Genomic DNA, 27,993 nt, shown 5'->3' with positions numbered 1-27,993 from the left:
ACGTCTCAAGATAACACCTTGCGATGCAGCAGACGGAAAGATGAGCAGTAGCAACCAGCAAGGTAGCAAAAGCAGGTTGAGACTAAAAATTCGATGGACCCCGATCTAGACTCACCCCAGTAGATTTTGCAAATCACGATCTGGCAGTTGCAGTCTTCCCCCCTTCCCGCTCTAATCAAGATCGGACCTCACTCCATGGGACTCACCCCACCAATCGTAGCATTTCTTTCACCTACGGAACCCCCACTTTGTTGAAGGATAGATACGGTTGTGCCTGTCAATCGAACCCGATTCGCAAATACCAAGACGAGCTGCCCATCACCAGCGACGAACCCCAACCTCGATGTTCGATGTCGCGTTCCCCATGCTTCGATGCTCAATGATTGAATGTGTCTCCCAAATCGCCTGAACCAAGAAGTCGCAATGGCAGATTACTCCCGCCTGCTCGCGTGTCTTTTTAATTGGACTAGGATTTACATTTGCATTTGCGAAATGTTGCACCCGATCCGACCCCCGCTCGACACGCGGACAAGCTGATCTGATGCAAAAAGGACCCTTGGTCCGGGATGCGAAATACGGCATCATCATCATCATCATTATGTTGAAGCATTTCAAACAACAGCACTGAGGATACTTACTCCGTACCCATATTATTAGATCTGGATTACACTTTTTTTTAGTCATACCTCATATTGCCTAACCCTGGTGTTTTTTGTTCTTAATTTTATTTTTATTTTTATTTATTTTTATTAAGGGCTTTTAGGCTCTCTTCTGTTGAATGACCTACCCACTTGTATCCATTATTTCCACCTCCTTGTCGCTGGAAACAGTAATATTTCATGCTGACGCTACCGGACTGCCTATGTCATTGCTTTAAAACTCATTTTCCCGCCTTGCTGTACCGTACACACCAGGGGTGGGGAGAGGAATTGTCGGCCTGATCTAGTGAATCTGGGTGAAAACGGTCCGGTACCTGCCTTTTACCTGCCTTACATCCAGTCCGGCACATTGCCTCACCTTAGTGAACTTAACTCACTGGCCTAAACTAGACGATCTGACCTTCAGCTACATACATTACTCCTTACCTACTTACTACTTACTTACCTTGGCTACATTACATATCCGTCCATACCTTTTGATCATGTCTCTATCTTCTCTCACCTGCCCTACCAAACTAACCTAATCTTGCAACCACCTTTTCTTCCCGAATGCTTCGCATCGGTTCGTTACCGATACCTTGGGTTTTTATCCATTAGCTCGATAATAGCACGAACTGCAAATCAGCGTACCAAGAAAAAGCCAGCCCACCCCCATCTGCCTGATCTCTTGGCTTGGCTGACAGTTTGACGACGATACTCCTTGTAACTCGATTAGGGTTGTTTCCACACAACACCTAATTCGCTGCAGAACCTACTTTCCAATCAATTGGCCTTGTCCCCCTCCCGCAACCGGCAACCGGCTACGACAACGGGCGTCCAGCTAGCGCGTCTCTTTGCTTGGATTGGTCTCATCTCTTGAGCGTCACTGTCCACAGCCGTTGCCACTTGGGTATCAACCTTGCAATTCTAAACTCCCAAGGTACGAGCCACTAGACTAGGTACGGATACATTTGTCTTAGGTAGTTTACCTTACTTTTCAAAGTAAAATTGTCCTTTTTTTTTATTATTATTTCTTTTCACTTTCGGCTTTGGCACCCTGGCCCTCTCACATCAGTCCCGGAATCGATTCGAATCTCGTCTGGGGCTCTTTGTTCCAGTTTTGGAAATCTAATCCGAACCTCTACAAGGTCGGCCTACTCTTGAGATTTAGCATCTGGAAGTTTGACTACGTCTGGTCTCGCCGCCCCCCTTTTACGAAAGTTTACTTTTGAATTAGCAAACTCAGCTGTCATCATTTATTGTTCACTTTTGTCGTCCTTCAAGCATTACCACCACCACTGGGCGTGGACTCTGCAACACATTACCCCGGGTTGTCTCCTCACCGTTTCTTGTCTCGGGCCCCCTTTAACGGCGTCATTTGCTAAGTTTCGCGACATCCTTGATCACAGACACCCACACTTTTTCTCTCGCCCCCTCCGCAATCACAGCACCATGCCCATTGCCATGGCACACTGACCATCCATCCCCTTCGTCATCACTACAGTACCCATCATCCCCGTTTTAGGCCTTGTATTTTCTTTTGCTGTACGTGTGCTGTACGGTGGAGTGTGTCCATTGAGTCAAAGGACCCACCACATCGACACCACCATCGCTAGTACGCATCATCTGGATCGGGAATATTCTCTACCTAGGTGTGAGTGGGGAGCTATTCAGGGCCCCTCGACGCGACCCTGATTTCTCGGTGGTCCCTGGACCCAGCTACCCACTCAGGGATAGTCGCTTTTGAGCCGTTGGGATCTTTCCCAAGCCTCCCTCCTCCTTTTAACCAGCTTTAACCACTCACAAACCCTGCTTGCTTCTCAGAAAATAAACACCCCCGGCACTGATCCCGCACCAACCTATCGATTTCTCCACCGACTCTGTTGTCAGGGCTACGTTTCTTCTCTATACTGTAGGGTGGCTGCACGTCCCCGGTTCGTTCACGTTGGGTGTGAGTCGCTATCTTACCTTGTTCCGTCGCCTAACTTTGTTCCGTCGCCTGGCCTTGCCAAGGGTATGGTCAGACCTGGGCGCCCCTCAAAAGCGGTCTATATATATGCCTCGCGGTAGTATCCGTATTACAGGCTGGCTTTGGGGCCCCCTTTCCCCTGGGATAAAACTGACGATTACTGAACGCTAGGCAAATTTTGCTTTGTACATGTTGACTTGGGAACCACGGACCATACTCTCGGCACCAACCGCTCTAGCTCGACCCTTTGCCCTGCAGACCGAGGCTCCCGGACGATTGGAAGGGCTCAACATCGCGCTAGAAGCCTCCTGTCTTCTCTAATAGCTGTCATCTACTGAGGGCCCGGCGCGCCAGGTTCCCTGCTAGTGATACCCGCCGCATGTCTGGTTTAGTATTTCATTGGCACAGCCGTCTCGCATATATTGCTCCGTCCACCTGGCACCATTGTGTTGTTCAACCACCTTTGGCACGTGGAATAGCTTGTATTGCTTCCAGACAGGTCTTGTTCAAGGAACTTCACGGGAAGTCAGCAAGGTTCTCCACCAAGATGGCTCCAAGAAACGTTCTCATCTACCTGTTCCGCAAAGATCTGCGCGTCTCAGACAACCCGATACTACATACTCTCGCGACCCAAAAGGACCACGGTTTCACTCACCTTCTCCCTGTCTATATATTCCCTTCAAATCACGTCGAGATCTCGGGCTTCATTTCCGATAAGTCAGAGAAGAGCCCCTACCCGGAAGCCAGGAGCAAGGTTTCTGGTTACTGGAGATGCGGACCTTATCGGGCCAAGTTCATATCCCAGGCAGTGTGGGATGTGAAGAAATCACTCGAGAAGATAAACAGCGGGCTCCTGTTACGTCTCGGGAGCTTTCAGGATGTCGTCGAGGGCCTTCTCGATGGCCTCAAAGCACGAGGCGACGCTTGCTCGGTTTGGATGGTCGGGGAAGAGGGACTCGAAGAAATTCAAGACGAGATTTCTGTATCAAACGTGTGTAAAACGAGAGGCTTCGACTTCAAGAAACTCGTGGATGAGAAGTACTTTATCGATGAGTAAGTGATCCTGCGCGTCTCAGCGTGCTAACACCCTGACCTGGCCTATCTTTATTTTCCGCTCTTTTCTTTTTCACTCGAACCCTCTGACCTTTTATTTCTGCGTTGTTGCAGTCGCGACTTGAACTTCGCTGAGCCCCAAGAACTGCCGGGGATTTTTACAGACTACCGCAAGTCGGTTGAGCCATTAAGAGAGAGACCAAGAAAGTCTTTACCAACACCTGAAACGGATTCACTCCCGCCATTCCCTGAGCCCGATACTATTGCCGAGCAAGCACGGCCATTTTCAGTCCCAGATAACTATGAAGACCTTGAGACAGCGCTTTTGAAGCCTGTCAAGGACTTCTCCGGTGGTCCTTTCCCCGAGCATGCCGAGAACGCCACCACCGCTCACCCGTTCAAGGGGGGCGAAACACCAGGACAGGAGCGTTTGCAATACGTCATGAGCTCTGGTATAATCAAGGACTACAAGACATCTCGCAACGGTCTCATTGGCCCCGACTTCAGTACAAAACTCTCGGCGTATCTTGCACAGGGATGCATCACAGCGCGGCAGATACATGAATCTCTACTCGGTTACGAGGACGGCACTGCCACTGAACTCCAAGAGATCGAAGGGTTTGGGCAGGGTGAAAACATCAACACCAAGTCAGTCAGGGAGGAGTTGATGTGGAGGGACTACATGCGACTATACGCCAGAAAGATCAAAGAAAAGCTATACTCGGTCGAGGGTCCCAGGGGAGGTCGGAATTATGATACCAGTAGCGGCGGGGAGGTTGCCGACGGCGGCTCGCCGCCTATTGCCAAGAAGGTTATCTGGAAGACGCCGGATCCGGCAACTGCTGACCCGAGACAGACACCAGAGCCTGAAAAGATCAAAGTGTGCTTAGATAGGTTCCTGGCCGGCACGACAGGCCTCGGCTTGATCGACGCCTCCATGCGCGAGCTGCTGCATACTGGATACACATCCAACCGAGCCCGGCAGAACGCGGCCAACTTCTTGGCTAAACATCTAGGCATCGACTGGCGATGGGGAGCCGAGTGGTACGAGATGTTGCTGGTAGACTATGATGTGTGTTCGAATTGGGCGAACTGGCAGTAAGTTGAATCTCATTTGGGGAGCAGCACCCTTGGTTACACCGCGGAGTCCATGTTCTGATGCTAATTCTTTGCACCACTGAAGGTATGTCGCTGGTGTCGGAAACGATCCGCGCGGCGAAGCCCGAATCTTCAACCCTGTCAAACAAGCCTTCGACTACGACAAGGAGGGTGCTTATGTGAAGATGTGGGTGCCTGAGTTGGCGCCATTCGGTAACAAGCTAGAGCTCGTCTTCCAAGCCTGCAAGGCTACTCCGCAGGAGCGAGACGAGGCTGGACTCTCGGACAACATTATGGTAACGGACCCAGTGAAGCGTATCGCATTCAACCCCAACGGCAAGCCCCCCAGCAAGAGGCCATGGAAGAAGAAGGAATCTAGCTCAGGCAACACCGCTGGCGGCGGGGGAGGTTCTCCCAACGAAGGCAGTCCCAGGACCGAGTCGCACGGAGGCTCACAGGGCAAGGGCGACGGCCTACAGCAATCACGGGGTGGAAGGCAGCAGTGGCGTGGTGGTTCCCAGGGTTACCCTCCGCAGATGGGTAGGGCTCAACCTGGCAATGGGACCGGATACCGAGGTTACCACCACGTCGCTTACGGCGGGTCAGGACCACAAGGCGGTCGGGGTGGTTGGCAGAGGCGACCTGCCGGACCTGGCCGGGGTGGGGGGTCACAGGGCTTCAACTACCGAAACCAAGGTGGTGGCGGCGGATACTACTCAGGTCGTGGCGGTTACCCGCCGCAGCCGTACGAGGGAGGGTCTCCCAACTACGGCGCCATCCAGGGAGGTGGGCAGCATCCCATCCCGCACTATGGGCCGGGCGGTGGGGGCTCACCGCAGTCACAGCAGTGGACGCCACCTACCCAACGGCAGCAGCCGCAGCAGCAACAGCAGCAGTCCAACGCCTAGGAAGACGCCGGCGGCGCTGAGGGTTGGTGGCGATCGCAGACGGGGGAGTTTCAGCCCCGCATGATGCAATATCCTACTTTTTATGTACAGCTACAGCAGGAGCAGCAGCAGCAGCAACAGCAGCAGCAGCAGCGTCAGCATTATCAGGGTACAAACACTCCGCCACATTTACATCCTCAGCAGCACTTTTACCAGCCGCCGGTCATGTCGCCTTTCTCTCCATCTGATCAACACCAACATCAATATCCATGGGGCACGATGAACACTTCTGTCGACAACAGCAACGGCAGCAACAACAGCTATGGCTTTGTCAACCCCACGATCCACATGATGCCCGTCGCTTATTATGTTATGTCCAACGGGTATGAGTCATACTATGTGCAATATCCCGTCATGGATGGGATTCATGATAACTAAGTCAAAGTCCTTTTTTTGGAAGTTTTTGTCTTTTTTATGGCTTCCTCTTCCTCTTGACGGTTTTATTAAGTATTTTCGGGTCATGATATCATCCATATTTTGCTCTTTATGTCTTTTCATGCTCTTTACCCTTTCTTTTTAACCCTTCACTTCTTGAACATGTTAACATGCTTGTTGGAAGCTGTGCTGATAATTATTTGCTCTTTTATGACGCATTTGCAATGGGGTGTGAGCACATTCATGGTCCTCTCTTATCCTTTTCTTTTGGTCCTGTTTGATCACTCTTTGAGTTTAATCGGCGTTTTATTGTATTCTTTCTGCTCTTTTCTCTCTCTTATTAGATGTATATCGAATAAAAGAATTTTGTTTTTTGTCACTTACTTAATTTCTACCTATGTAGAGAAAGGGATCAATCCAAGAAGGTGGGAAAGCGTGTAATATCTTTTCGTGCCGTTGAGGTGCGGGTTATTCAAGTAGAAAATTTCCATTTTCCGTCCAGACTTGCTGCACTCGGACAGATGAGATGTGAATACAATACGATTCTGGGTGATAGGTTAAACACAGGACACGGGAAACTTGAATGTCGTGCGCAGTTTTGCGCACGCAACTCTCATTCTCCTTGGTCGTTCTCACCTTTTGAGGCCGTGTTACCGTGTTTATTGCTTCTCCTCGGGCCCTTGTTTCAAGTCTAGACGATTTTTGAACCCCTTCGACCCGAAACAACCTGTTTCCGTCTGGGCCATGCAGATCTGGGAACTAAGATCCCGGCCTCTAGGGTATGGGGGAAGAAGCGCGGCGCTAGACTCCGGTTTCCTAGACCATCCTAGAGGCCTTTTGTAGCTTTTTGCACCAACGCCGCCGGTCTTCTCGGGATATCCATTTTGCAAAGGGCTAGGGATATGTTCCAGACCCCTTTACCAAAACTACAAGTTTCCTCGAGTCTTCGCTGGGGGAATATCAAGTCAAAATTAAATTGTTTATATCTATCTACCTACTAGACTTACAATACCAACCCCCCCAATTCGTCATATACGCCGATAGTCACTTTCTCGGACAGTTGCTGGCTGGCTACCCTGCCTGCCTCAGAAACCCCACACCGGGTGGCGGTTGACTTTGTGTTATTTTGACGCAGTTCACTTTTCAACTAGAGCTAGGAATTTACCCATCGTAGTGACCATGATGTTCTTCTCCTCAGCATCGTGCGGCATGACGTCGAGGACAGCACCACTGACAATGTTCTTCCGCACCCCTTCCACCACGTCCGAGTTGTCATCGACGGCACCATAGACAAAGTAAAAGCGTGACGTCTCGAGCCTTTTGCGGTATTCGATGTTGAACAGAGCCACGTGCGCCGGATCGAAAAGCCGCGTAACCTTTTCCCCCTCTTGCCCTTCCGGGAGATTTCTCCTGACCAAGCCGGCAGCGACCGCCATGACGGACTGGAGGATGGTGGCGGTGGCGCCGCCGTGCGCGACCGTCGGCCAACCGCAGACGCCGTCGCCGATGTAGATGACTGCGCAGAATGAGCCGGTCTCGACGTTGAGGAGCAGGCGGTGGTAGGGCAGTCCCGCCGACGAAGAGAGCGGGCCCACCAGGATGCCGGGTATCTGCGTGTCCTGGACGGAGAAGTCGGTCGGGCAGACGGTGATCCATTCGGGGCTGTCCGGGTTGACGGTGTGGCGACGCACCTCCTCTATGAGCTTGTCGCCCCTCAAGTTGATCTCTGCCAGGATTTCCTTGTCGAGCTCGGATCCAGCGGTCGCGGGCGGCAGGGTGAGCAGCTTGACCAGGTAGACGGCGTAGACGCTGCCCAGCAGGGCGCCTATGGAGAGAAGGAGGTACGGTGGGCAGCGGCGGGGTTTTGCGCCGGTGTTTGCGCCGGGGCCGGGCAGCGGTTGGGTAGGGCTGTAGTGGTAGCCCGACGGCTTGCGGTTTGGGTCAGGCCTCTGCTGGCTGGCGGGGGTGCTGGTGGTGGAGAAAAAGCGACCCCTGGGTGCTGCCTTTGCGGCGGTTGATTCAAAGCCTGCCATCTCGGCCATCCTTCTCAGACATGGTGTCTTGGGGACCGTGGATCCTGAGCGGCCCAGTGGCCGAATGAAAAAGTTCATTTTGGTATATAGCAGCCTCGCAACTGTTGGTATCAGGCAGATATTGAGACAGCCAGATGGGTGTCACGTGGTCCGCCGCGACGTACGTTATAGAAGCATGCGTGTTCGCGTCACCATTCGAGAGGCTAGAAGAAAAAAAAAAAAGTGATTGGTCAATCTCGTAATTGTTTCCTCAATGCTTGCCAGCTCTTGGGCTGGTCGCCTCGTCCTGTTTAGGAGCCCGAAACACTGTGTATGTGAATTGAAGTATTATGTCGTTGTCGAATTGAGAGCATGAGTTGATTGACTAAGCCAATGTTTTGATACCGCGGTATCTATCACGTGCTACGAATTCAGGACTTCCATCACGTGGTATCCACCATCGTCAACTTCATCCCTTTTTCGCGACTAAGCAATGTGACCATCTTCTTTCCTCACGGCATTTGAAATATCTTGCACGGGTTTGGACCTCATCTGTCCTGAAAATATATCTGGAACCATGGTCTATATTTCATAGTCAATGATCATCCTTTTGAATCAGCATACACATGCCCTGGTTTCGGCATACCATCGATCCCTTCAAACCATTTATACACGCAAAAGAAAGTGTAATTGCTCTTGTCGTTCTCAAGGTAGCATTGCTATATAACTAATCTCTAACAACAATAAAACACGCGGGCTGAGTGCAGACTGAGGTCAAAGAGAGGTCCTGGATGCTAGGCAAGCAGACAGCCTGGGATCGGCGAGGGCAAACAGGTGCAAAGTTGGACTATCCTGGCCGATCTAGAAGGTAGCAGAATCCAGACCACTTGTACGATTGCTTTCCAGCTGACAAGAAAGCTGTTGTGCTGACCGCATCTTAAGGAAATATTGATATGATTGGGGGATTGATCATATGGAGATGACAATCAGAGCCAAGGGTTACAAATGCCGTATGAGGGAACTGGAGATTCTTCTCTCTTACTCACCTTTCCAGTACAGATCTGATAGAGCCCAGCGCAACCCAAAGGTAACATGACTTTTTGCTGCTGGCTCCACTCTACCTAGGGAAGGAAGGATGAAAAGACAAGTGCAGCTGATTCACTTTTTGATACGTCTGCCTTGATTGGCCCGAATTGCACATGTTCCTAGTTACGCCTGCCTGCTCAGTACCTAAAGTAGTCTCCTGCCTGCTGCCCCACGGTCTGCCACCCTGTATTATTCTGTTTACACAAAGAACGGACGCGGGGTATTGTTTGTCTGTGCTCTATCTTCCTGCATTCATGTCCCTCCAGGCGCGTTCTCTGTTTACTCTGGAGACACCCTCAACCTGCGTTCAAAAACCTGCGTAGTCTCTTTGTCCCTCCCAAAACGCAGTTGCCAGCTCCCCCGAGTCAAACCAAACTTCACATTGTGAACAACTTCGTGATCTATCTTGTCGTCAATTCTTGTTTGTCAGTTGTCCCGGCCGATTTCACTGCAACTCAATCGTCCTTCCTCACCTGAACGTCACCTTGACTTTACATCTTCAATCTCACCATCTCGCCGCCTTGTAAATCGACACCTACCTATACGCACGCACTCACGAGCCTTTCCACACTCATCAGTCTTTCGTTCTATCTCAATTCACTTGAAGCAGAGATCATGCCTGTCGTCGCAGAGTCCAGAGCATCGCGTGTTGGACGCTCTTCCAGTAAGTCCCAATATCGTTCCTTGGCAACCACCAAGAAATTCATTCGTGTCAGACTGTCTTTTTCTCTTTCCGGGGTCAAGAATTTCGAAAACAGCCTCACCACACCCAAAATATTTGTTCCAGACGTGTTATGTACACCCAGTTGCTGAGACTACCCACAGAAGCGCCGACTTTCTTTGACCAAAAGGCTTGGGAATCCCTCGCTCATCTACACAGCAAAAGAGAGCCCGAGATCCACCTCCCAGACCCAGTAACAACGCCAATCTACACATTCGACACGGTTGAGCAATATGCGGCTATCTACCGAGCCGGTGCTGAGTTCGAGGTGAACCTCGACAAGACTACCGTGGACGAGTTCAATGCTGCGCGCCATGTCTTCCGTACATGGGTCTATCGTCGTCTCAGCAATACGGAAGGGAAGCAGCATTGGCTCTTTGCAATTGAGGATGGAAATCTCCCTGATGCTTTTCCTAAAGAAGGGGAGCAGACTGGCTGCTTACTTGCTCTTTTCAGTGATCCAGCTGGCCTGAAGCAGGTATCTCGCGAGTGGTTTGCGTATCGCATCGAAAATGCCCGATCGCCCTTGAAAGACTTCATTTTCTTTAGAGTCTCCTTCCCATCCAACGTTGCCTCCCAGTCAATCTTGACACCGTTGGTTGATGAAAACAACTGTCATGTCCAGGACGCATCGTTACTCACCCATGCAAACAGCATGTATTCTATGCTCACGCTGGAACACGCTGATCCGACGAGCAAGGCAGAGTTGGAGGCTCTGGACAAGCTGATCAATCTAGACGAAGGCCCATCAAAGAATGCCTTTGACTGGATTCGCACCTTTAAAGATCCAGCATCCTATGTCAATATGTTTGAAAAGCTTCCACATATGCGGGTAGCTATCGACAATCCGGATACACTACCAACAAATCTCAGCAAGATGGTCGCAAAAGCCAATCCGCTGCAGCTTGCAACTTACAAAGAGTTGCTACAGCGACTTCCTTGTGGAGTTGGAATCATACCCGGCGGATCTGGAGGAGGCAAAACCTTCTTCAACATGTTGCTGACCGCCATGGCGCAGTCTCAAGAGCTCAAGACCGAGGATGGCACACGCCGTGTTAAGATTCTTTATCTTATAGATATTAACAGCCCAGTGGATGATGCCACCAACAAGTGTGTCAAAATGTCAGAAACTTTTGGCGATGGAAAACAAATTGTTCGCATGTTCGGATGGAGTCGCGAGATGAAGCAAGGGCTGAAGGTGCTTCTCAGGAAAGAGAAGGCCAAGCATGTTCAAGCCCCTCCGCTTGAGGAAGAAAAGCCAGAAAGCTCTCAATCCTCTGAGCAGTCACCTTCCACCAAAGAGATCGCAGGTCCTACCACCGCATTTCTTACCATGGCTGCAAAAGTCGCCGACAATACTGCAGGTGATCGCTTTAAGTCAGACTGTCTTGCACCAACTCTTGATCAGTTGGCTTTCAAGCGCTTTGAAGCCCAGAAAGAGGAATATTCTGAGCTGGAAGCGGTGCTTGAAGAATATTTACAGAATAAGATCGAGCCTACCACCATGCGCATACTGAGGGCGACCACCGAAAATCTCTACAAAGACACTCTCGAGCAGGTAGACTTTCTAGCTGCCACACCCGTCGCAGCAGCCTCTTTGGCAGATGGGCGTTTCAAGCCAGATATTGTGCTATTTGATGAGGCGCCCCACGCCAGGGAACTTGCAAACTTGATCCCGATCGCCCACTTCTCTCCAATGGCATGGATATTTACCGGCGATGTGAGTAAACCTAACGTTTGCTTCTTGTGGTTGATAGAGTAATGCGCTAACTGTGGCTTTCTGCAGTTCCGGCAAACCGGCTGCTATGTAGGCTCGGATAAAAACCCTTGGGAGATACAGATGAAGATGTCAGTTATGGAGAGGGCACATTATGCCGGTGCCACCACACATGAACTGCTCATGAACCATCGAGCATTCGCCACTCTCCACCAGATGCCTTCGAACATGTTTTATGACGCCAAGATGGTCACAGGTCACACTGCCGACACCATTTTGCCCTTGCCGACTAGATTCATTTGCAAGTGGATGGAGACAAACTTGACGGGCGGATCTCAAGTCACAATCCCAAGAGTTCTGGCGCATCTTCGTAATGCAAATGCTAGCACCAAGGTTGACAGTGTAAGTCTGAAAAACCTCTGGGAGTATACGAGAGCCCATAACTAATTGTATCTTACTACTTTTAGTCATTTTGGAACCCAACTCATCACGCCTGGACAATGCAGCAAGCCAGGAAGCTCCTGAGCAACCCGAATTTCGTCAGCGTTGACGCTCAATCCCCACTGGGAACGATACTTATTATTGCGCCTTATAGACAAGCCGTCACTCAATATAAAAGAGCAGCAGGATACCTGTGCCGTGAACTAGCCGAGGCTCAAGGAGTGCCAGCCAAGACGATGTTCTCTCGCCTCGAAGTGAGGAGTGTGGACACAGTCCAAGGCCATGAGGCAGACTTTGTCTTCTTCGATCTTGTTCGCGAAAAACCGACCGAGTTTCTTGACGATGACAAGCGTCTGGCCGTTGCCACAACCCGTGCTCGCCAGGGCGAGGTATACATCATGCACCCAATGGTAGGTCTTATTTTTTATTTGCTGTATATTGTAGACTGATGCTAACTGCTCACTGTGTGATGAAGATGGCGCAGAGGCTTGGCAGCACTAAGAACCTGCACGCCATTTATAGTGGCTGCCTTCCACGATGTGAGAATGGCCTAGTATACAACGCAAACGGCTGCCAGGGTCGATACGGGCAAATTGCGCATCAATTCTTCCACCGTGAGCCGAACTACGGGAGTCTAAGAAACTAAGCAAGCCCTGATACTATCTATGGTTGTGGGCCAGTGAGCCTCTGGTTAATGGCGACATGTGAGAGATATGAGTCGAGCTGATTGGTTTCGTCCTAGACTGTTACTTGAAGGGGATTTTGGCACCGTGCGATTTGTTTGAGATTGCGATATTTGGCTTGAGGATTGCCCTCCTTTTTCTGATTTGGGATACATATCTTGGTGGCGCAGAGATGAAGGCAAGATTGTGTATTATAGAGCCTACCCTGCTTCCCAAGCATGTCTTTCTCTTTCATTTGTTCTTCTTTGTTTGTTTGCTTTTTCTGAAGGAGATGGACCACGTCTTCAATCTCATCACCCGTCGACACGGGCAGATTTGTTCAAAGGTTCTTTAGGTTGAGGAAAAAATCAAGTCAGCACCACTCTACAAATATCTTTTTGTAACTCTTGCGATAGATTGAAATCTGTTGTTTGGCCTTATCACCGGATGGATAGTGTTTTAGGAGTTCGGAGATGCTTTCACTCGATTTCACTTTACGGTGGGTGCTTCGCTCAAGAAACCCATACGGGTGCATTATGAGAAATGCCGACGGGAACGAAATGGTAAAGCATACTGAAAATACCGTTCAGCCGACCAAAAGCACAGTCGGGGCTGGCAATGGATCCGAATCAGATCTATCATCACCATGGCTGAAATTCACAGTTGACATGAGCTACATGTATTAATAAAGCTTGCTATGGTCAAGATTGCAGTGAAAAGGCCAACAAAGAGGCCAAGGAAAATCATTTGAGAAAAAACAAAAAAAGAAGTGAAACCCGTGAGCCCAGGACATTCAACGAGTTTTCACATGCCCATAGCAACATCTCCATCCTCATCGCTCTCATCATCAAAGCGGATCACCGTACTCGCCTCAGCCCTCTTGCGGAAATACCGCACCGCCGCATTGTCCCTCACGCGGTTCTCATTGTCCAGCTTGACCTTGGCATCGGCGGCGAGCTCCTTGAGCAGGAAATGCACGTGCCTCGCGTGGCTGGCGTGCCAGTTGTAGTGCGGCTTGCACCGATGGCGCTCGCACATGTAGGTGCGCTCGACCTGCGCGGGGTTCGTCCACGGACCGAGGGCGGTGGTGTTGTTGTTGGCTGCAGCCCCGCTGCCGCCGCCGCCGGCTTCCTCGGCGTCGTACGCGGTGCTCTCCAGCTTTCCGGCGGTGAAAATGGCCTGTCCCGCGGGGGAGGTGACAAAGGCGGCGAACTGGGCCTGGGCGCCGACGTGGTCCAGGGCCGTGTCGTAGCCGCAGCCGCCGTCCTTTTTGAGGCGGCCAGCCGCGACGGCCTCGAGGCGCTGTGCCACGGCCATCTCGAGCAGCTGCAGCATCTTGCGGCAGAGGACGACCTCGTCGGCCAGGGCGCGGCGCGAGGCTGACGACGTGGCGAGCAGCTCGGCCTCTTCGGCGGTTAGTATCTCTTTGGGGTCGTGCTGGGACCAGAAATCGGCGGGCACCGCGAATGGCTTTTGTCCGACGAACCAGCCGTTCCCTACGGCTGCTGCTGTAGTCGTCGTTGTTGTTGTCGTCTTGCTCGCTCCCCCCTTGGTGGCCAGCAGACCCATGAACTCGGCCTGCGTCAGCCCGACGCGGCCCTTGTCGCCCTCTTTGCGGGGCAGGGTGGCGACCAGCTGCTCCCACCAGACGTTGCAGTGGTCTTGGGAGCAAAAGACGCTGTTGGGAGCTCCCGAATTGACGGCGGGTGCCGAAATGCGAGCGGGTTGGGAGCAGCCGCCGAGCCCGCACGTCTTCTTGTACCGGGTGACGAGCTTGCCGGGCACGGTGCAGCGCGGGCAGATGTAGCTCTGGATGAGGGTCTCACCGACGTCCTTGGACACGTCGACGCACTCGCCGTGAAACCAGTCCTCGCAGGCCTCACACGATATCATCCAGCGGTGGTCGTCGGGCCCGCGGCACAGGCAGTAGGGTCCGTGGTCCGACTCGTCGTCCTCGGAGTCCGAGGCACCGTCTTCGTCATTTTCATTTTCCTCGCCATCTACGCCGTTGCTACCGGCTGGTCCTTTTCCTGCCGCGGGCGTCTTTTTGGCGGTGGCGCCCTTTTTTGCACCGCCCTTTTTGGACTTGGCACGTGATGGACCGCCCTTCTTTGTGGTCTTGACGGTCGTGGCGGTGCCCTTCTTTTTCCTCTTTGGGGGCATGGCTGAGGTTGATGCTGCTGCTGGTGGTGCTTGTTGTTGTTGTTGTTGTTGTTGTGACGGCTGTGGTGTGCCGCTGGTGCTATTCCTAGAAGAGGGTGGTGCTCCTTGGGCTGCTGTGTTGGTGTTGTTTGCGTAGTCGTCGAGGAAAGGTGCGGGGGAGCTGGCGGGTTCCAGTTTGAGGTTTGAGATTGTGGTGTTTTCGAATTGCTGAACTTGTTGTTTGCCACTCCCGTTCCCGCCCCCGCTTGTGTTTGTGTTTGTGTTTGTGTCTGTGTTTGCTGCTGTTGATGCTGGTCCTGCTCCTCCTCCCCCTACCGTCATGTTTGTGTCCTCCGTCTCCACCGACGCTGCTGGTATTGCTGATGGATCCATGATTGATGATCCGTGTTATTCCTTGTTAAGGGTAGCAAAGCACTGTATCAAGATCAAGTTTGAACCACGCCGGTTAATAGGCCGTTTGACCGGCAGCAAAGTTGCGAGCAACCTTTTGTAAGACTTGATGCAATCAATGTTGGGGTTGTGATGAGAACGCCCAGAAACCCTCTATCTTGATTTAAAAAAAAATCGCAACACTGTTTGAGTTCTAGGTTAAGAGAAGTCGAATATTAGCTCAACCAAAACATCACAACACTAAAGAGCAGATTTTAGGGGTATCGTTGATGATGATGGAGGAAGGAGGTAAAGAAGATGCGAGGGAGGAGCACGTGAGATACGCGTGAACTTTTTGCTTATATAATCATCAGCATAGTTCCCATTTTCTTGTTCGTTCATTTGTGTCTAGTCAAATTTACACCCTAAGCTTCGAAGTCTAATATCAAAGAATCAAGATCCAAGTCAGATGAGGTAGTATGTATTCTAATTTCAATCAAATTTTATTAGCATTGTTATGTGTTTTCTTGTTCACTGTAGCATTATCATCTCGTGTTCAGAGCATCTTATCTTGGTTGTTGTCCCTTTGTACATACCGGTACATCAAAAGCATCATGAGGCCTGATTGGTCAAACCCCTGGCCCATGGGTGGAGCACTGCATTTGATCGATGAATTCCATGCATTGTATGGATTTTAATGGTCATAGCTCCTAATTCCTCAGCATCATATCATCCATCAGTCAGACAGACCATCAAAATATTTCCCAAGCCCGCCCGCCACCTTTTCCACAACTTTCATCCTTGCCCACCCACACACACGACAAAACCACGTCGCATAAAGCAAAAAAAGATGAGCCGCAGAATAATAACAACCAAACTCCCAACGCGGGCGGCCCTAGAGCCTTGCCTCAATGCCTCGAGGCAACAACCCACCCAAACCTGCCGCCGCTTTCTCTCGTCGCCGAGCGCATCACCATCCTCCCGCCGCCCAACCACGATACCACGCCGCCTCCAGCAGCAACAGCCATTCGTACCACGAAGATGGAAGTCCGAAACGGTGGAGGAGCTCAAGAGCAGGAATAGAAGCGGCGTATGACATTCTTTCCCGATCTGCACCTCCCCTCACAACAAAACAAAACAAAAAATAACTAACGAAAACACCCTCTTAAAAAAAAAAAACAGCCCTTCTCATGGAAAGCCGGCGTAATCTTCATCCTGACGGCCGCGGGGCTGGTCTGGTATATGGACCACGAAAAGGAGAGGATGCACAAGAAGCGGATCGCCGACGCGTCCAAGGGCGTGGGCAAGCCGCGGATCGGCGGCGCCTTTGAGCTGATCGACCAGGACGGCCGGCCCTTCTCTTCCGACTCGCTCAAGGGCCGGTACTCGCTCGTCTACTTTGGCTTCTCGCACTGCCCCGACATCTGCCCCGAGGAGCTGGACAAGATGGCGCTCATGTTTGACGAGGTGGAGAAGGAGCGCCCGGGAGCCCTGGCACCCGTCTTTGTGACCTGCGACCCGGAGAGGGACACCCCAGAGGTCCTCAAGGAGTACCTGGCCGAGTTCCACCCGGCGTTCATCGGCCTCACCGGCACCTACGAGCAGATCAAGGCCATGTGCAAGGCCTACCGCGTCTACTTTAGCACCCCCCGGGACGTCAAGCCCGGTCAGGACTACCTCGTCGATCACAGCATCTATTTCTACCTGATGGATCCCGAGGGTGATTTTGTCGAGGCCCTGGGGAGGCAGCACTCGCCCAAGGCTGGCGCCAACATCATACTCGATCATATGAAGGAGTACAAGGGGCAGATCAAGACGGCCTGAGGTGGCGGCGGTCAGCTACTATAAAGAGTCTAAAAGAAATGGTCGGGGCCGGCGCATGACAAATCTCTGCTCTTGGAAGGCAAGCCACATTGGTTGCTGTCTCGTAAATGGGCGACCACGTGATATGTAGGGGCAACTTGTACAAACAACAAAAATGAGGGGAAATATGGCGACGAGGATAGAATATAGGCTTGATACGGCCTTGTACGGCTTTGTACTGCAACTAGGAAAAGAAACTGTATATCACTGTAAGAATGTATTCTTATTTTTTTGGAAAGTGAATCATCGCCAAGATCAAGTTGAATTCGTCTTGTGAGGGAGGGGATATATGAAATCCATCGCTAATGCCTATTATAGAGTGTAGTTGAAACATTTCCTAGACAAGTTGCAAAAAGAATAAACTAACCACTTAACTCTACCTCTTAGTAATCCACAAACTTGACCTTGTCACGAGTTGCCTCGGGCAGGTCCTCCAACTTGATCAAGCCCATCAAGACACAATCACCCAGGAAGAACATGGCCCGCTCCCGCGCGTAGCCCAGGTAGTCAAACTCGTCCGCGTCCGCTTCCTCCTCGTTGATGGCCGCCGCCTCGGCGACCGCCTCTGCCTCTTGCTCCTTTTCCGTCTTTGGCTTTTCTTCCTCGTCGTTATTATCATTATTCAGCTTTGCCTCCTCTGCCTTTTTCGCCTCGTCGACCTTCCTGGCCGCCTCGACCTCGCGCGCCACGCCGGCCGGCAGCTTGGCCTGCACGATGCCCCAGGCCACCCACTGGGCGCTGTTGGCGGGCCTCCAGAGCCTTGTCTCCTCCAACAGGGCGCGAACCTGGGCGTCCGACTCGGCGTCGCGCCGCGTCTCCTCCTCCTTCCAGCCCCCGGGTGGCACGCGCGCGTCGAGCATGAAGTCGACGATGGACGAGGTGCTGGTCGTGGGGTTCATCGTGGGCGTCTGGGCCAAGGATGATGATGACGACGATGATGAAGGCCGGCGGGGGTGGCTGTGATCGAAGTAGGCCCGCACGAATCGCCGCTGCTGTTCAAGCGTTGGGTAGAGCGGAGCGTTGCACGCGTGAGGCGCCACCGCGTCGTGGTAGTTGTACGTCCACTCGGTGAAGTGGTTCGCGAACTCGAGGCCTGGCGTGTTTGCCGCGGCGTACTCAAAGTCTATCACCACCAGTTGCTTGTGCTCGTTGGCAGGCTGCAGCAGTGGCGACTTTTCATCGTCGGGACGGATGCGGAGAATGTTGCCGTATTGGGTCTGATGAGGTTTGGTATACACTTGTCAGTTTTGTTGTGCTTGATTGTTATACTCTTCCAACCCCTTCCCTTCGCAAGAGGAGCATCGACGAGACTCACATCGTTGTGCGCAAACACCAGCTTCTCCCGAATCTTCTTCTCGCCCCCATAATGCTCGGTCAGGTGGGACCGGTACCTCTCCACAAGCCCCTTGAAGACGTGCCACTCGACACCGCAGACGAATCCGCCCTTTCTCCAGTCCTTCACATCGGTCGGGCTCTCGAGCACCTTCCTGTCGAGAGCGAGCACCGTACGCTCCACAGCATCTAGCCAGCTGTCCCAGTTCACCCAGACGTTTGGCCCGGCGGCCAGCTCGCTCTCGAGCAGTTCAACGCCGACATGTAGCTCCTTCATGCGCTTGGCGATCATCTTGGACGTCTCGGGCTCGCGCAGGTTGGCGGCTGTCAGCGTCGTCGCGTTAAGGTACTGCTCGAACCGGCCGTTGGTGAAAGTGCCCAGCATGCGCGGGCCAATCTTCTTGCGCGCCAGCCGCTTGAGCACCCCCAGTTCCTTTTCGCGGTCGATGAGCTGCTCCACCTGCGGGCCGTAGATGCGAAGCAGCAGCTTTGGTGGCGGCTTTTTGGGCTTTTTGCTCACGTCGTCGATGCTCATGTTGCTGACGATCTCGGTCGGCGGAGACACGACGTAGACGGCGTTGGTGAGTGCGCCGCTCAGCCGCTCCACCGCAAGACCGTCGCCGCACTCGAGCGGCACGCGGCGCCAGCCCTTGAGCTTGAGCGTATGCGCCAGCCGCAAGATCTCGCCCTTGAACGTAGACCAGGCCTGGCGCTCCTTCTCCTCGCGACGGCTCTGTGCGGCCGCCAGGTCCTCGGTCGACGTGGCCTTGCCGCCCGAATATCCCAGCGTTTTGGAGTTGTCCAGCACTGCGTCACATGCGGGCACCAGCACGTCGCCGTCGACGTAGTCCGTGTCCGATGATACTGCGCGGTAGAGCTGCAGCGAAGAGCGGCTTTTGTGTTTACTCAATCGGCGGCGGGGGTTCACTCGGGGCGGGTTAGTAGCGGATGCAGCAGTGGCAGGATCTATCCCCATAGCGGCAAGGCCCTCATCGACAATCTTTTGTAGTTGATCCAGAGACACGTCGCTTCCGTCCGAATCGATCGAGTCGGCCCTCGGTCGTGGTGGAGAAGCCTGCGCCCCTGAAGCATCATCAGTTTTAGGAGGGGACTTGGACTTGCGGTGCCTAGTCATCCGTTTCTTCCTCCTGGATTCCTTCTTCTCCTTCTCCCGCCCAATCCACTGCAAAACCTGCATGACAAGCCTGCTATCCACGTGTCCTCCCTGCTGTTGTTGTTGCTGCTGCTGCTGATGATGATGCTCTACCGGGTTACTCCTATGGTGCAGGTGAAAATGGTGATTGTGCCGATGGTGCTTCTCTTCCTGAATCTGTTGAGTCGAGTCGGTAGAGCTAGCGGTGCTATTGGGCGCATCTCCACTGGTGTTGCTCATTAGAGAAGAACGGGACGAGCCCGCGGGAAGACGACCGCTCAATCTCTTAGCCAGACCGGCCGTGAACTGCTTCCTGAACCCATCCTCGGGCGACCCTGGCGCCTGTTGCGCCGTTTCTATAGTCGTCATCTCTGGTTCGGCAATTTGCACGGCTGTTAGATTGTGAGGTTAGCTGTGAAGGCTCGATGGTGTCTGTTGCCGAGGGGGTCACGTGTGGCTTTGTTGCGGAAAAGAGATGAAGTGCAGTAACACCAGGCTTCATACCCGAATAGTCAACTTGACTAGACTGATCCTTGAGGAACGAGAAAGGCATTGGTAAGAGTTTTAGAAAAGACACGGTTTCTTTTTTCATTACGATGGTACCTGGTTACTGAAATCAAGACAGGGAATAGAAAGCAAAAGAACAAATAACGTATGGCATGATAACAGCTGAGCGTTGCAGCCCGACGCTTTTTATCAATATCACACATCCATGCTTTCATCCATGAATGTGGCCTTGTGATACAATTCCCGGGTACTAAGTACCCATCGGGAGCCAATTGAGCGTGCTTCTTTACCCCGTCTCCTTTCCTTGACTGGAAGGTGTCTTGACAACTTGCCAACTAGGACCCCTTATCCCGAACAAGCCTTTTGAGGTACGGACCACTTGGCCCGTACGAAAGAAAAACACATGCTAGTGGGAATTTTGAGGCCTATCACTCTTATCTGGCCCCTACCCATGTGCGTAACGAGTCGGAAAAGTGGAAGTGAAAATACAAGTGGCAGGGGAAAGTAAGACGTGGTTTTGCCCAATGCAGTTAAACATTGATAGTCGCAGAAACTGCGCTCGACCAACGGGGAAAATAAAACCCCAGAAAAATAGGAAAAGAAAGATGAAAAAAGAAAAAAAAAGAAAGAAATAAAAGTACTAACCTTTGACAGCGGGCGACCGTTCCGCCGCTTCATCATCCGTCTTGAGCGCCGACTTCAACGGCTGCTGGCCGAGGCTCGGCGAAGGATGTGACGACATGGCGCGTATTTCCCTGATCGTGATACTGGATGAGGTAATTATATGTACCCTTTTTTTGAGGTTTGGAGTAGACCGTTCTTTTGAATGTGCACGCCGTCTCTTTTATGGTCTGATGCTTTGCTTCTATCCCAATCCCATCTGCGGGGTCCTTTTTTTGAAATGGCAGCACGCGATAATCAGGAATGTAAAATTGCAGTTTGCAAGTCTGAGGCTTTATTTGAAACCCAGGATGGTTGAGTAAGAAAGACGTTGCAATGAAGGGCGTGTTTAGTTGTTTGAGAAGAAAAAGAGAGAGGATTTGAATTGAAAGGCCGCTTCAGCCAAAAAGGTTTGGGGAGGGGTGGCGGCTTCCAACTCACCACCTGTTGTTTCTCTGGGGCTGGGGAAATGATAAAATGTGGAGGAGGGGGCGCGCGGTTAAGAAACTGATAGAGGTCTATCTATCACTTAGTGCTGTGCAGTTTTACGAGATAAAAAAACGGTTGTACCTTTTCTCATACGCAGCACAAAACAAAGCTGCTATTTGGACAAAAAGTAGTGAATATTGGAGAAGAAGAACCTGAACGAACAAAGAAAAAATTGGGTATACGTCAAGAATAAAATTAAACAAAACGCAGGGCCCAGAGCATCTTTCCAACCGTTGTTGGCATTCACCGGGTTGAGATTGCTAGCCGGCCAGCATCAGCATGCAGGCACCTGACCCAGCAGAAACAGTAAAATAAAATAAAATAACAACACAAGACAAGCAAACCTATACCCTCTCGTTTGTCTCCCCGACCGTAGCATTAGGATTCGGAACTAGATCTAGAATAGAATAGACTCAACCAGTTTTCTGGTATCGTTGCATTCGAACAAAGGTCGAATAGAGCAAAGCAAACCAGCAGGGGTAACTGACCTGATTCCCAAATCCCAAGGGACACAAAAACTAAAAATGGGAGCGATAAGGACCAAAAAAGCCAATTGATTGATCGTCCCTTCCCAATTCCCGTGTGACCCTGAAAGACAAAATAACAAGCAAGCTCACACTTTTGGCATGTGACGTCAATCCACATTTTTGGCGGGGCCGGGTTCCTAGCTCCTAGCTACAGCAAAGACAGCTCCCGAAGTCAGCCAGTCAGTCAGTCAGTCATCCACACCAGTTCCTTTCCTTTTCAGGGTCATTGGTTTGAACAAAGGAGCGCCACCATTAACGCGCGTCGGGATGGCGTCAACAGTGGGCACAGTTTCTATCAAGGAAACCGCCTCTGGACCATCAAGACAATGTTGTACTAACACCGTGCCATGCACAACAACGTGTCTAAATCTCTGTCACGGTAAGCCAATCAATCATCAGACCATCGACGTCACAACATCAAAAGCATGTGAAATGTGGAAAGAGAATAAAAAAAAAAATAAGATCATTGTACAATTTGATACTTTAAGCTCCATTAAATCCACCTGTCTTCTGATTTTGATGGGAAGGGCCCAAAAAGAACGCCTCCCAATGTATCCAGTAAGTCATCGATAGTCCAGACCAGAAAGAGAAAAGCCTAGAAAGTTAAGCCATCGCATCCACTAAAGCCGAAAGCCTCCCCCAAGTGATGATGTAGAAAGTAGATAGTAGCCATTAACTTCGATGGAGGTGTCGAGTTAATAGAAATAAAGCTGCAGTGTAAGAGAGCTTTTGACGATAGAAAGATAAGAAGCCCCCTCAAAGACTTTCCGGAACTAAGTAATAAAGCCATTCCCGAATAAAATAGAACCTTCATCCACAACCCCTTGTATGAACAATAAGAAAAAGACGGGGGGATTTAAGTAGAGATGAAGGAACGAAAGCCCATCGATTGTAAGAAGAGAATCTAGAAAAATAACATTGAAAAATGCAAAGACTCCAGCCAGTGTCTGGAGCAATGTCCGTAATGTTTTGAAACGCCTCGCCTTTGTAGGTTTCAAGATCAAGTACAAAAGTAAATTGAGAAGGAAGAAAACAAGGCACGTGGGTCAATTCTGTGTTTGGGCCATGTTCAGACAACCTGTCCGGCTGTACCGATCCAAATGCAACTATCGCCAACGCGCCTTGTTCAGCAAACAAATACTGTTACTTTTGCGTAACGTGTGTGATGTACGTTCATTAAGAGAGCGGGACCGTCACTCGAATGACATGACTCCCTTTCAAGGTCGACTGATCTGACTCGTGGTCTTGCTGGCACGACTCCTCTCGTCTTCTTCGATCACACTCAAACGCGTCGGATGTCGGTGCCTCGGCACTGTCTCCCATCCGGGAGCACCATAGCCCTGGCCGGCATAGTCTGCAGCTGGGGGCTGAGGCTCCTGCTGCCACTGGGGAGGCTCCCGGGGCGGGGGAGGGTACGTCAGGGCGGGCGGGATACCGCCACTATGAGAGCTCCCCGGCGGCATCATGTCGTAGTCCTCGGCCATGTGGTGTCCCAGGTCAGAAGGCGCTCCCTCCTCGGCGGGTGATGCGGTGCCACCCCGAAAAGGAATCTTGTTGCCCATCGAATCGCGGATGAAGTTGCCGTGCGAATCGATGGCATATTCGCCTTCGCTGTAGCCACCTTCTGACCGACCGTCGCCATAGCTTCGTTGCTCGTGTACTGCAGCCGCTGCCGGCATTTGTGGCTGGTAATATGCCTGACCACCACTGCTTGTTGTCGGCGGCATGTTCGCGCTGTGGCCGCCAGATGATGCTGGCCGGTGTGATCCACGACCACTGTCACTCGGCCCGGCCTGTGCCGATGAACCATACTCAACCTGCTGCTGCTGCTGCGACTGGTGCTGTTGTTGTTGTTGTTGCTGCTGCTGCTGCTGCGAGCCATCTCTCGTGCTGGTGTTGCGCGAAGGGATGCCTGCGTTCATCGGCACGACCTGAACCCCACCGACACTCGTGGGCAGACCATGTTGCAAGCTCTGCGTCCATTCCCTCTCAGCCTCCTCTCTCCTGCCTAGCTCCTCCCAGGCCCGCCGTGCCTCCTCCTTACTAATGAGCAGCTCTTTGCGCATCTCGGCCAACTGTCGTTGTATCTTGCTGTTGGCGCCCTCGTGCTCTACTGCGTCGCGGATCGCATCTGCGTGTTGTTGCCTCTCTTCTTCTATGGTCCTGTTCAGGATGGCGTTTTGCTCCTGAAGCTTCTCAATCTCTGTGCGGGTCTCGAAGAACCAGCGCTGAAACTTGCGCTCTGAAGATGCGCGCAGTCGCTGCAGCTCTACAACTGCATGAAAGAGATTGGCGCCCGCGGCCGAGAGGTCAGTGTTCTGTCTCGCAAGCTGCTGCGAAAGCGGGTCGCGCTCAATCTCCTCTGTGTGCTGCTGTAGGCGACGAATCCAGAAGCTGGTCAGTCCCTCCCAGTGCGCTGAGAGAGCCTCCCATCGCTCAAATGCGTGCGGAAACGAGTTCCTAGGGCGGCTCGAGTTGGCGCCTGTGGCAGACGGTTCAGCAGTCTGGTAGCCAGGTCCACTCGTCGGGCCGGGTACGGCTGATGTTGGGGGTGGGCCCGAGAAGCTGGGACCTGCTGTCTGTTGTGCTCCATGTTGTTGGGTTTGTGAAGACCTTCTGTGCTGTGAGCCGTGGGACAATTGCTGTCCTGCCCCAAGGCCCTGAGTTTGTGATACGTGTCGTTGTGCTTCTAATAATCGCGCTGCATGCGCTTCGGCGGCTCTCTGTTGCCTCCGTTGAATTGCTGGATCTAATGATTGGGGTGGTGGTATATCAGCGCCAGCAGCTTGTTGTTGTTGAGCCCTACGCTCGCGCTCGCGCATCTGAAGTTCCTTGGAGATCTCCTGCTGCCTCTGTTGCTCGAGCCGAAGCTGGCGTTCGCGCTCCTCCCACATGTGCTGCTCCTGCTCGGCTTGTGCGTCGCGTTCCAATTCCTCTCTCTCACGGGCCTCGGCTTCCCGGCGCGTCGCTTCATCCTTGCGCCGCTGCTCACGCTCGCGCCGTTCCTGCATGATCATCTTAGGACCACGTATGCCGCTCGCGGGCGAGCCTACGGGAGCCGGCGGCGCAGTTGGGCGGGATGATCCTGAAGCCTGCCCATTGGTCGTCGCCGGGCCTCCATGTAGGAGATCGGCCATGGATGCACTCTCTTCAATCAGGTCCGGCGTAAAGGGATTGGGGTAACGCAAGGCTTCCTCAAGGGCCCAGAGGATGGCACTGTGAGTGTGCTTGGAGATGCGAAGGACGGGATGAGGTTCAAGCCCTGTCTTCGGTGAAACAAACGATACGCGTTTTTCTCTAGGAGACTGTGCAGGAGCGGTAGAATCCTGATCGTTGGGATCCTCGCTTAGGTCTTGGGAAAGTATCCGCCTGGGGGGCTGGCGAACAGGCCTTTCAGGTGCAGGAGAGTCTTGACGGGTCTGGCTCTGCTCCGGAAGGGGTGTAACCTCCTTGGCTTTTCCCTTGTCGAGAGGGGTTCCTGGGGGCCCAGCTGTCGCGAATAGCGCAACAGGGCTTATTCCGACAGAGACAGCCTCGAGGTGAACCCTTCGAGGGGTTCGCTGGCTGGACCTAGGGCTCGAAGTGACAGCCTCGAACTTTGGAGTGCGTCTGAGAGATCTGTGCGAGGAGGGCGTGGATCGTCCGTCGTGATCGCGGGTGAGGAGGGGAGTGGGGGTGCGAGGAGGAGGAATGTGCTGCTGCTGCTGGCGCTGATATAAGGTGGTTGGGTGGTCGTAACGTTCGTAACGGTCGTAAGGTTGAAATGTAGGGTCAGTCAAGCTTGTGGGGTGCTCTTCATGGGCACGTAGAGCTGGTATTGTGGACAGCTTTGAGCGTCACCACCAGGGTGGCGACGGAAACAAGCTCGTATGATTTTGTGTGGTTGTGAGGGAATCCAGCACCGCGACTACCAGCCATTTGGTTTTTAATGTGTAAGCGTAAGGCGTAGTCTTGAGCTGACAGTTGGCAAGACACACTACTGCAGGCGAGTTTGGGTGCGCAAAAAAAAAAAAAAGAAAGACCCGGACCGAGTTCCTAGGTGGATCAATTGCGAAGAGAGTACTTACTGCAAAGTCGATTTGGGATTCAAAAAGAGGTTGGGTGAAAGAAAACTGAAGAGGAACCGACGTTGGGCTTTGGGTTCTGGTCGGGGGTGACAGCTAGAGAGGATGATATTGAGGAGGCTGGGGAGAGCTTGCCAGGGTCAAAATTCTGGTGGCGCACGAAAAGTAAGTGGTCGAGTTTTCTGGTCGCGCGCGACAGGGGAGGGGATCTGAAGCGGGTCGGCAGAGGGACGCGCCAGAGACTGGAGATCTCGGCGCGGGAAGGGAAGGATTATGAAATTATAAATTTGTGAAATTTGAGACGTCAAGATTTATTTGTGTGAGCATTGACTGATTTGGGATAGCCGTTTGTCGTTGACTGACAGTTTGACAGAGTTGTGTTGAGGGCGCAAACACAAGGATAGCAGGGAGTAATCCCACGTACCGCGGCTCGTTGGAGTCGGAAGATGGGATGAAGCTCTTTGCTAAAGTGGGGCCGCTTTTCCGCTGTACGGTACGACACGAGGTGTCGATACCTACCTAGACACGAACGATATGCGAGGCATCACCTCAATAGGTAATGACTGTGTAGTGATGAAAAAAAAGTACCCAATCCAATGCTCTGTTTTTTTTTCTGCCTGCCCGTTTGATCAAAATCAACGGCTTACAACCGATAAGTCCAGCTTCTTCGCTCCCTCTCGCATCCACGCTGGCCACTCCAGGATTAAGACGACTGGTCGTCTCAATTGGCTCCGCGGGTCCTCCTCTCGACGAAACAGGGCAATCGGACGACTCGGCTATGTGTGAGCATGCTGTCATTATCTGCGGCTGTACTTCCATTAATTGCGCCCGGGTTTTTCCAAGTTTCGACGCTTGACCTAATTTTTGTGGGTAATATCTCAAAAAATAGACTTGAAGTTGGAGAAAATCGCGGTGAACAACGAGTAAATTGGTGGCAAGGGTTGCCTCAAGGACAAGCGAACGGCTGTCACTGGCGCAGGAAACCAAGGCAAAACGAGACGCATGGAGTACAGTAGTCGAAGGGTGGAAACTCTCTCTGTATTGCCACCGTTGGGCTGCTGTCGATCGAGTCAGGGGCGGCTTCGATTGATGGATTGATTCATTTCATTTCATCCAGTGTCTGTCATTCCGAGCCAACCGAAGGAGGGAGAGTCTGAAAGTACAGTACTCTAAATCAAAGCAGATAAAGGACGCGGTCGCACTGAAACCTAAAAGGTAGGTACTTGAGTAAAAAAAAAAATGCTTTTTCAAATGTGAGATGCTCATTGCGACAATCTTAGCATTGATCAACAAATAGCTTGATGGCGGGTGTGGCAGCATCGCAAATTGAGCTTCAGGTCAGCTCGTCTCAATCCCAGTGATTAAACAAGGGTCTGTCTGGGGATTTTTCCGAATGCAATTCATGGGTGCCCCTTGATGCCGTCCCGTTCACCACAAAAAGGGGGGCTACCACGTGCAGCCACAGTTAGTAATTCCCCGTCAAACTCCGGACTAGGAATTATTCAGGCGCTTGCTTTACGGGTATACCCATCGGTATTATAACCTAAAGTGCATCCGATGTCGCTTTTGTCTATCATTGTACGAAGATATTTATTTTTGCTGTCTCAGTGGCTGACTCTAGTCTGTCTAGGTACCTATACATCAATTCCCAAGTTGGCAGCGGCTTATCTCTCACCATCTTCAGTCCATAATTCTTGTTTGACCTTGTTGATGGAACATTCGTCGTTCTCCTTCCGTGAGATGAAAAAGTCGGCGTTGGCGAGCCCGTGGAATTGCCTATAGGTCTGCAGTCGCAAGCCCTGCACGAACTAAAGTTAATCAAGATCAGCTCGCTCTGCTTGCCCATCCTGAATGTTCAAGGGACCGGTCCCGCATGGGCGAGTCCGAGGCCGAGGATAAAACAAACAGCCTCCTCGAACGCTGTCATGAACAATACCCGATCCAGACACGCAAAGCACACGAGATTCGAGTCCTCTGATGCTTGAGGGTTTTCTCTTAGTCTTCCAGTATGACTGCTCTGCTTGGTGGAGGGGGTCCAGTCCATGACGCTTGGTAAGTAAATACGGAAGAGTTGTCGGGAGCGGTTGCAAACTTGACATCAAAGGGGATCAAAGGAAAGATATCCTCGTCTGCCACACTGCCACACA

At 52.0% G+C, this 27,993-nt stretch overlaps 7 protein-coding genes across 7 annotated transcripts; 3 read left to right on the top strand and 4 right to left on the bottom strand.

The window, feature by feature from the left end:
- Positions 1 to 500: 500 nt before the first annotated feature.
- Positions 501 to 5,848, top strand: PgNI_10354 (uncharacterized protein). The gene is made up of 5 exons (XM_031130327.1): positions 501 to 1,597; positions 2,463 to 2,589; positions 2,779 to 3,660; positions 3,775 to 4,758; positions 4,844 to 5,848. The coding sequence occupies exons 3-5, from the start codon at positions 2,987 to 2,989 to the stop codon at positions 5,664 to 5,666; spliced, it is 2,481 nt and encodes an 826-aa protein (XP_030980181.1). The 5' UTR covers positions 501 to 1,597; positions 2,463 to 2,589; positions 2,779 to 2,986; the 3' UTR covers positions 5,667 to 5,848.
- A 1,368-nt stretch (positions 5,849 to 7,216) lies between these two features.
- On the bottom strand, positions 7,217 to 8,191 carry PgNI_10353 (uncharacterized protein; the record flags this gene model as incomplete). Its single annotated transcript, XM_031130326.1, has 1 exon — positions 7,217 to 8,191. One exon carries the CDS (start codon positions 8,189 to 8,191, stop codon positions 7,217 to 7,219), a length of 975 nt encoding a protein of 324 aa, XP_030980428.1.
- A 1,602-nt stretch (positions 8,192 to 9,793) lies between these two features.
- On the top strand, positions 9,794 to 12,703 carry PgNI_10352 (uncharacterized protein; the record flags this gene model as incomplete). The annotated part of the gene is made up of 5 exons (XM_031130325.1): positions 9,794 to 9,842; positions 10,004 to 11,619; positions 11,686 to 12,018; positions 12,084 to 12,467; positions 12,533 to 12,703. 5 exons carry the CDS (start codon positions 9,794 to 9,796, stop codon positions 12,701 to 12,703), a joined length of 2,553 nt encoding a protein of 850 aa, XP_030980277.1.
- Positions 12,704 to 13,523: 820 nt separating this feature from the next.
- On the bottom strand, positions 13,524 to 15,254 carry PgNI_10351 (uncharacterized protein; the record flags this gene model as incomplete). The annotated part of the gene is made up of 1 exon (XM_031130324.1): positions 13,524 to 15,254. The coding sequence occupies one exon, from the start codon at positions 15,252 to 15,254 to the stop codon at positions 13,524 to 13,526; it is 1,731 nt and encodes a 576-aa protein (XP_030980430.1).
- Positions 15,255 to 16,005: 751 nt separating this feature from the next.
- PgNI_10350 (uncharacterized protein) lies at positions 16,006 to 17,322 on the top strand. The gene is made up of 2 exons (XM_031130323.1): positions 16,006 to 16,341; positions 16,434 to 17,322. Exons 1-2 carry the CDS (start codon positions 16,102 to 16,104, stop codon positions 17,073 to 17,075), a joined length of 882 nt encoding a protein of 293 aa, XP_030980429.1. The 5' UTR covers positions 16,006 to 16,101; the 3' UTR covers positions 17,076 to 17,322.
- A 39-nt stretch (positions 17,323 to 17,361) lies between these two features.
- Positions 17,362 to 21,116, bottom strand: PgNI_10349 (uncharacterized protein). The gene is made up of 3 exons (XM_031130322.1): positions 20,752 to 21,116; positions 18,430 to 19,991; positions 17,362 to 18,331 (listed from the first exon to the last, which is right to left on the bottom strand). The coding sequence occupies exons 1-3, from the start codon at positions 20,846 to 20,848 to the stop codon at positions 17,498 to 17,500; spliced, it is 2,493 nt and encodes an 830-aa protein (XP_030979513.1). The 5' UTR covers positions 20,849 to 21,116; the 3' UTR covers positions 17,362 to 17,497.
- Positions 21,117 to 22,999: 1,883 nt separating this feature from the next.
- On the bottom strand, positions 23,000 to 26,644 carry PgNI_10348 (uncharacterized protein; the record flags this gene model as incomplete). Its single annotated transcript, XM_031130321.1, has 4 exons — positions 23,000 to 25,609; positions 25,850 to 25,942; positions 26,210 to 26,361; positions 26,494 to 26,644. 4 exons carry the CDS (start codon positions 26,642 to 26,644, stop codon positions 23,000 to 23,002), a joined length of 3,006 nt encoding a protein of 1,001 aa, XP_030979514.1.
- Positions 26,645 to 27,993: the final 1,349 nt, after the last annotated feature.

This window comes from Pyricularia grisea, chromosome VII (genome assembly GCF_004355905.1).
Source record: "Pyricularia grisea strain NI907 chromosome VII, whole genome shotgun sequence".
NCBI classification, from domain to species: Eukaryota; Fungi; Ascomycota; class Sordariomycetes; order Magnaporthales; family Pyriculariaceae; genus Pyricularia; species Pyricularia grisea.
This window is presented reverse-complemented; position numbering and strand designations above follow the sequence as displayed.